This window comes from Gigantopelta aegis, chromosome 3 (assembly GCF_016097555.1).
Source record: "Gigantopelta aegis isolate Gae_Host chromosome 3, Gae_host_genome, whole genome shotgun sequence".
Lineage (NCBI taxonomy): Eukaryota > Metazoa > Mollusca > Gastropoda > Neomphalida > Peltospiridae > Gigantopelta > Gigantopelta aegis.
Window position 1 is genome coordinate 55,276,615 of NC_054701.1, and position 8,144 is coordinate 55,284,758.

At 33.7% G+C, this 8,144-nt stretch overlaps 1 protein-coding gene across 1 annotated transcript; it reads left to right on the forward strand.

Moving 5' to 3' along the window:
• The first annotated feature begins 2,117 nt into the window (after positions 1-2,117).
• On the forward strand, positions 2,118-4,625 carry LOC121390814 (protein adenylyltransferase SelO, mitochondrial-like). The gene is made up of 2 exons (XM_041522717.1): positions 2,118-2,914; positions 3,497-4,625. The coding sequence occupies exons 1-2, from the start codon at positions 2,224-2,226 to the stop codon at positions 4,576-4,578; spliced, it is 1,773 nt and encodes a 590-aa protein (XP_041378651.1). The 5' UTR covers positions 2,118-2,223; the 3' UTR covers positions 4,579-4,625.
• Positions 4,626-8,144: the final 3,519 nt, after the last annotated feature.

Here is an 8,144-nt window from a genome sequence, read left to right on the forward strand (position 1 = left end):
TGAAACATTTAGTGGTATAGCTTACAACAAAAACTTCCAAACACAAAACTGTTCAGTTGTATGTTATTCAATAAAGCACGTACTTTTAATAATTTATAAAAAATATTTTAAATATTTTAAGACATATTACAAATGGAGTCCTCGAGAACCAATCTCAACAGAAAATATTTTTAAAAAACGAATGTGATAATTCTGATGTCTTGCAATCGTGATATATGTTGAGCAAATGAATTGTTATAAACATTTTTGGTTAAAAAATAGAAGCTGCATTCTGAGTTTTAATAAATACATAAACAGATATCCAGAAAGATATTTATGTTAAAACATACAAGGATCATATATTTTGGCAAGTATCTGTAGAGAGAGTTTTGTCAGCAGAACGTGACAATCATACATGTGAGTTCAATAACTATATATTCCGTCCTACAGGGAACGCCTTTTTCATACTATTAAATTTATAGCCCGAGTACTCTGACTGTAAGAGAGCTAGACGGACATTTGGACATAAATACGCTCTCATTACAGTCAGAGACCAACCTATGTATATTTTTGGCAATTCCTGACTACCAAACGGTAGGCAAAGATTCCCGCTCTAATACCACAACAATCCTATGTTTGACGTCAAATACCTTTACATCGATTATTTTCGAGTTAACTGATACAAAAAAATCCACATATTAATCACTAATACACATACTACAGAAAGAAACCCGACAGCACCCACATTCAGCTAAGCTTCGTGACACTCCGTCGCAAAAAAACAAAGCTCGGTGATCTATTTCGAGACGTAGATCACGTGATCGCCACTGGGCGATTCCGCCTTGTGCAGCAGTTACAGGGGCCGTCTCATACCAAGCGACGTTACAACATGGAAGAGTTGGCTAATGCCGTTTTGGATGAATTTGGATTTAATTACGTCATTAAACCAAAACAATTACACATTATTGATTCCATTTTGAATTTGAAGGATACATTTGGGGTGTTATCGACAGGATACGGCAAAAGTATGTGCTACGTACTGCCTCCTCTTATGAGACGGCCCCTGTAACTGCTGCACAAGGCGGAATCGCCCAGTCTCGAAATAGATCGCCGAGCTTTGTAATTGTTGCGACGGAGTGTCACGAAGCGTAGCTGAATGTGGGTGCTGTCGGGTTTCTTTCTGTAGTATGTGTATTAGTGATTAATATGTGGATTTTTATTTGTATCAGTTAACTCGAAAATGATCGATGTAAAGGTATTTGACGTCAAACATAGGATTGTTGTGGTATTAGAGCGGGAATCTTTGCCTACCGTTTGGTAGTCAGGAATTGCCAAAAATATACATAGGTTGGTCTCTGACTGTAATGAGAGCGTATTTATGTCCAAATGTCCGTCTAGCTCTCTTACAGTCAGAGTACTCGGGCTATTAAATTTACTACACGTTATTTGGTTCTCAAACATTTTGTAGGAGGATGGGACGGACTATAGATAGCAGTACAGCTGAGAACAGACAAAAATACTTTTTAAAATTAAGTTTTCTTTCAAATTAGTCTTTGAAAATTATAGAAAAAAGGTATTGAGAAACGTGCCGTGTTTATGAGTGGGTTAAGTTCAATATTCCTTTCTTCACTCGTTTTACGTTATTTTTACGAACATTTTTGTGAATGTGACAGACATTTGTTTACTTTCCACATGCAAAAGTCAACGATGTCAGAATTAAATATTCAAATGTATGTAGACATTCTGTTACGCACAAACGACGCAACAACCGAAACAGGTCAACGGACGATATATAATACTGTGACACTGGCTATTTGTGCAAATACTATTATCCATTGCCAACATATAAATACACTCTTATAGTGTACAGTTGTTATGCTGTATACACCAAGAGGTTGAAACATGTGCAGTGTATCCCTCAAAATAGAACTGAATAAAAATGAGGGTTGCTAATAAAAACATCCATCGAATCTCTTATGTAACCCCATCCCTCACTTGTTTCCAGGTAGAGTAAATGTGAGGTGTGTGTATCAGTTTTATTTGTAGACGTTAACATTATCGGCAATATGAATTGATTTGATACAAGGGGACCATATAGTTTTGACGATCCATTTGGAGGAAAACAAAAAGAAAACGAAACAAAATGTGTGCCTTCTACATTTTTCCTGGTATTGACCAATGTATTTAGGCTATATTACTGGCTATTTATTTTGAACTGCTAAAAATGGGACATATGCTATAATCATGGCGACAGTAGCCCATGCAACCAAAGTGTGCATCATTTTCTATTTCATGTACATATACATAGCCATCACCGAACACACGGATAAGATGTCAAATCGGATTTCCTGTTGGTATTACAAACCAACAAATTATATTTTGTTTTATTTGCAGAATGTGGCATTCTGTTCAGATGCAGAAAATGTGGCTTACAATTTAAAATCAATAAATAGGCCTATGTGGAACTTTAGTGCACACCAATCCCTGTATAGCACTTTTCCAATAGATCCAGTAAAGGAGAACTATGTTAGGAAAGTTAAAAATATTTTGTTTTCAGTGGTTAAGCCCATGCCATTTAGAACAAAAGTTAGCCTTGTTTCAGCCTCACTTGATGTGGTTTTGAATATTCTTAACATTGACCCAAGTCAGTTAGAAACAAAAGAATTTATAGACGTAGTCGGTGGAATGGCATTACCAAAAGCATCAATACCTCTTGCGCATCGTTATGGAGGGCATCAGTTTGGTTATTGGGCAGATCAACTTGGTGATGGTAGGGCAATGCTGCTGGGAGAGATTGTCAACTCCAATGGGGAGAGGTGGGAGCTGCACTTGAAAGGATCTGGACCAACGCCATATTCACGTCGAGGCGATGGTCGCTCCGTGTTGAGGTCATCCATCAGGGAGTTTTTGTGCAGTGAGGCAATGCATTATCTTGGTATGATTCACATCAACAAATACATTTACTGTTTAAGATTCTTACTATAGTTTATATCTGAAAACATTAATTCTGTATCATCAAATAGTAATGGAAATGTGTTTAAATGCCACCCGCCGTCTATTTCCTGTCATGGCAATTACTTAAATAGGTAGGCTACATTGGTGGTTCAAAATTATTGATATACAGTACTTTTAATTTTAGAATGTAATTGTTCACCATGTAACCGATTGGCGGTTCTCGTAACTTTAAAGTTGCGTAACCAACACGTGAACAGAACAACGGTTCTCGTAAAATATTGTGCCCTATATTTGTGATAAATAACTGATGTAGCATGTATAATCTTTGCATAATTAACGTAAGAATATCAAAATTGTAACGTGTTGTGCCACTCGGCATAAACAGTGCTGTTGTCAAGAATCGTTGGCAAAATATAGTAACTACATGTATTGAAATGTTCCATTTACTGGAAATATATAAACTACTTATATGAAATGTCCCAATTACTGGAAATATATTTATAAACTATATGTACATGTAATTTTTGTATGAAATGTTTATAAGAATTGATGTATATTGCAGGTATTCCAACAACTCGAGCAGCAGCACTGGTTGTGAGCAATGACAAAGTCCTTCGAGATGTATTTTATGATGGTCATCCAAAAGAAGAACGTGCTGCAGTCGTTCTGCGTGTTGCTAGCTCCTGGTTTAGAATAGGATCACTTGAAATACTAGCCTTTTCTAAAGAATACAACCTCCTTAAACAACTCACTGATTTTGTCATTCAGCAGCACTTTCCAAATATAAATTTTAGTGATACTAACAAATATATAGTTTTCTTTTCTGAAGTTGTTTCAAACACTGCATCTCTGATTGCTCAGTGGCAGAGTGTAGGGTTTGCTCATGGAGTTTTAAATACAGATAATTTTAGTCTGTTGTCCATTACCATTGATTATGGTCCTTTTGGTTTCATGGATGTATATGATCCAGAATTTGTTCCAAATACTTCTGATGATGAGAAAAGGTATAGTTTTGAAAAACAACCAGATGTTGGCTTGTACAGTTTAAATAAGTTACGGATAGCTTTGTTGCCTTTGCTAACAAAAGAACAACAGACCAAAGCCAAGTATGTGCTTCAAGGATATGTCAACCTTTATAAAAAGAAATTCATGGAGATCTATAGGAAGAAGCTTGGTCTTGTTGGGCAGGATGATGATGATGAAGAGCTTATAGCACTGTTTTTGAAAATGATGCAAGATACTGCTTCTGATTTTAGCATAACGTTCAGACAACTTGGAGAAATCTGTTTCAAAACTTTAAGAAATCTAGTATTTAATAATCATTTGTGGGCTTTAAAAACTCTTACAACACATGAGTGGTTCCCAAGATGGGTAAAACTTTATTCTAAAAGAGTAGAAATGTCTGGTATTACTGAGGATGAAAGACAAACATTGATGAACTCTGTAAATCCAGTGTATATTCTACGGAACTGGATTGCCCAAAATGCCACTTCCATTGCAGAATATGATGACTTTTCCGGAGTGCAGAAGGTATTGAAAGTTCTTCAGAATCCATATACAAGGCAGCCTGAAGCAGATGAAAGTGGGTTTGCAGACCCAGTACCAACATGGGCTAAAGATTTGAAAGTCAGTTGTTCTTCATGACCAAATAATACATTTTAAATTAGAAATAAATAAAATATTTTGTTCTATACAGTTCTTTTACTATATGTAACAAGCATGGAAAATCCAAGCTCTGATAATATGGTGAAAAGGTTGGGGTGGTTTTTTGGTCAAGCTGTTTTTACCAGTTGGTGTATATATTCTTTTAAGTCCTAGTAGGCAACTTCAGATATAGCACACTTAAATATAATATATCACTGATTGTAGGTGTTCATATATATAATAATATATTTTTGTTGTTTGTTTGTTAAAGGTTAACTTTATACATGTATGTAATAAAATTATTAACAGCAATACAGTTTAAATCTGTATTCCTAATAATGATTAAAATGTGTTATTTCTACTTTTGCTTCACATAAATGCGACAAAGAATGTTACAAAATACCTATGTTAAACATTTCAAACTTTGTTCAAAAACGACATCATATCGACAGGGAAAATGACACCGATTACATCACTGTTCAAGGGAGGTAACTGATGACCATTTTTCATTTATGGCCAAAAAGCAATTTTAATAAAGGATTTTTGATAATCTTTATAAAATTGAAATGGCCTTTATTGGAAATGAAAACTGGTAATGTCATCATATGATATTTGACTACAACTTGATCTGGTTTTAACTTTGCTTTAATAAAGGATAATAAACAAGTTATCAGTTTTTATGTCCCAAATGAAATAATTTTTACTTGTCATAAGCTTTAGCGAGTGACAAATGAAAGTTATTTCATGAGGGATAATCTTGCAATCTTGAACACTAAAATGTTCAAATGTTGAAAAGGGTTTTTTAAAGTTTGTTTTTGTTTAACAACACCATTAGACCACATTTATTTGTTAATTATCGGCTATTGGATGTCAGACAATTGGTACTTTTGAAATAGTCTTAGAGAGCCTTTGATATGTCAGTCATGCACTGGCTGGAACAAGAAATATTCTAATGAGCCCACCGACAGGGATCGATTCCAAAAGTTGTTTTTAATGATGCCACTTGAGCACACTGATTTATTAATCCTTAGCTATTGGATGTCAAACATTTGGTAATTTTGACATATAGTCTTCAGTGTTTCCCCCAGGACTTTAGTTCAGAGGGTTGGCAAAACAGTATGACATAACTAAGCCCCCCAAGGGGGCGAAAATGCTATGGGTGTTTGGTGGCATGCTCCCTCGTAAAACATTTTTTGAAATCTAAGTTGCTTTTAGATGCATTCTGGAGTACATGTGGGTGTCATGTACACTTATAGAAGGATATACTTTAAGATATATTTCAATTATGTTTATTATTATTTGCATAATGTCAAAAAATAATTTAAAAAGTATAAAATTATTTGACTAGGCACAAACACAATACATATTACTGAATTATTGATTGCCATTTATTTTCTTGAACTAAAATCCACGTCTTCTAGAATTATATATTAATGCACAGTATGTATATATCAGGGATTCTAAAATAACCAAAAATCACTTCCTATACTAACCAGTGGATTGAATATTTACTGGTTATGCATAAAAATTCATTTTCTAAATTTTAATCACTGATAAAACCAATAAATGAAAGTAAATAATTTTTCATTGTACAATTTCAAATACTGATATAACTGAGATCGTGTCTGATAGTTACTCTTTTTACCTACATACATGTATTAATAAAATTAAAAAACCATACATACATACATACATGTATACACACACACATATATATATATGTGAGAAGCAACTCATGTAAAACACTATATCCATGTATCTTCTCAAATAATTAAATTGGTAAGTAAATACCAAATGTAATGCTATTACCTGTAAATATTAAAACGCTTATCCTAACAAGACTTCTCCAGTGACAACTAACATAACAGTATACAAATTTGGTCAATTAGCAAAATTAACATTGTCACTGTAGACGTACATGTAGGGCTGAATTTGCGAAGTCTGTTTTACTTAAACACCAATGTTTTTAAATGTATGGAGTTACATGCGTGTAAGAGACAAACCGGCTTCATAAATTCAACCCATTTTTTGTTACTGTACGGTGTACACAACTGACAATATATCATTACCAAAAAATAATAATTTGCCAAATGGCCAAACATATAATTTACATCTGCTTATTGGTAAATATTCCATTGACAAATGAATACAACAGCATAAAATCTGTATGGCATACAAATTAAATTTGTTAAAATGATAAAATGTTCTTAGAAAGTATTCAGGCATAGATTTAAGAGGGCCCAGCTTCCCTCTATTTTGGTTATGTAATCACTTTTTTTTTTAATGCAAGATATCTGTACCACTGCCACTAAAGGGCATTGCATTAATGTTTACGGGCCTACTGTTTTACAAAATCCATGCCCGACATTAAATTAGTGTCATTTGACAATTTAATAAATAATGCTAAAAACATATTTTAACCCATATCAACTCCCATAACATTTTCTGCAAAAAATCTAATTGTAAAACTCATACAAAAACAGATTATATTTTAAACCCATACCAACTCTCATACAAATTTTTTACAAAACAATTCCATGTAAGGACCATTTTCCATTAAAGTGAGTTTATTGATACAATAACAGTTTCTTAACAATAAATTGAAGATTAAATCGTATTTTAAATACAGGGGTAATATAATTGAACAGTCAAGGTAGACAGTTTTACCTGACTGTTCAATTATACTGGTAATTAAAAAACGCAGTAATACAGACTTAAAAGCAGAAACTGCAGTGCAAACATTTTCACTTTACACTGGCTGTTCCATCAGTTGCCTTCATCCCTGTATCAAGAAAGGACATTTAACTTGCAATTTGATGGTAATTTGCTAAGAAACCTTTTTATTTACACACATGCCATAAACAAGAATTCAGTGGAATTTATGTCTTGCCTACCATAAACTGATTTGGTGTTGTCCATCTTTGGATCTATAAGCCTATATATATAGAGGGGATTAGTCACGAGTGTTTTTTAATATGGAATTTTTCAAATGAGTCTTATGTTAATCGGTATTTGTCGAGGCTCTGCCGAGACAAATACCGATTAAATAGACACGGTTGATATTTTACATATTACAAAACACGAGTAGTGAATTCTATTTAACACTTCTAAAATAACATTTTAATTAAATTTTTGGTAAATCACAGTACTAAAGTCGCCACCATCGGTAATATGACATCATCACAATTATCACAAATTAGTTTGATGTCACGCATTTTAACTAAATCTTTGAAAACGTTACACTCAGGTATACAGGTCTTGTTGGCTTGTAAGCAAATGACCCATCCACAGCAACACATTACTTACTTAGAGACCTTGCAAATTTGCATACCATTATTAACTGGGTTAATACACTAAATTGTCACATGGGTTTATGACATGGATATGTTATATAAGGATAAATAAATAAATGTATTACATACCTATTCAGTCTTACAATAGTGATAAAGGCCTTTTGAAACTGTGCAATAAATTTATTCTGTATCGCACATATGTGCAATCTGGACCGGAACGTTTAAATGGGGAATCCCCCTTTTCTTTTTACTGCAGTTAGTGCCTTTTATTTA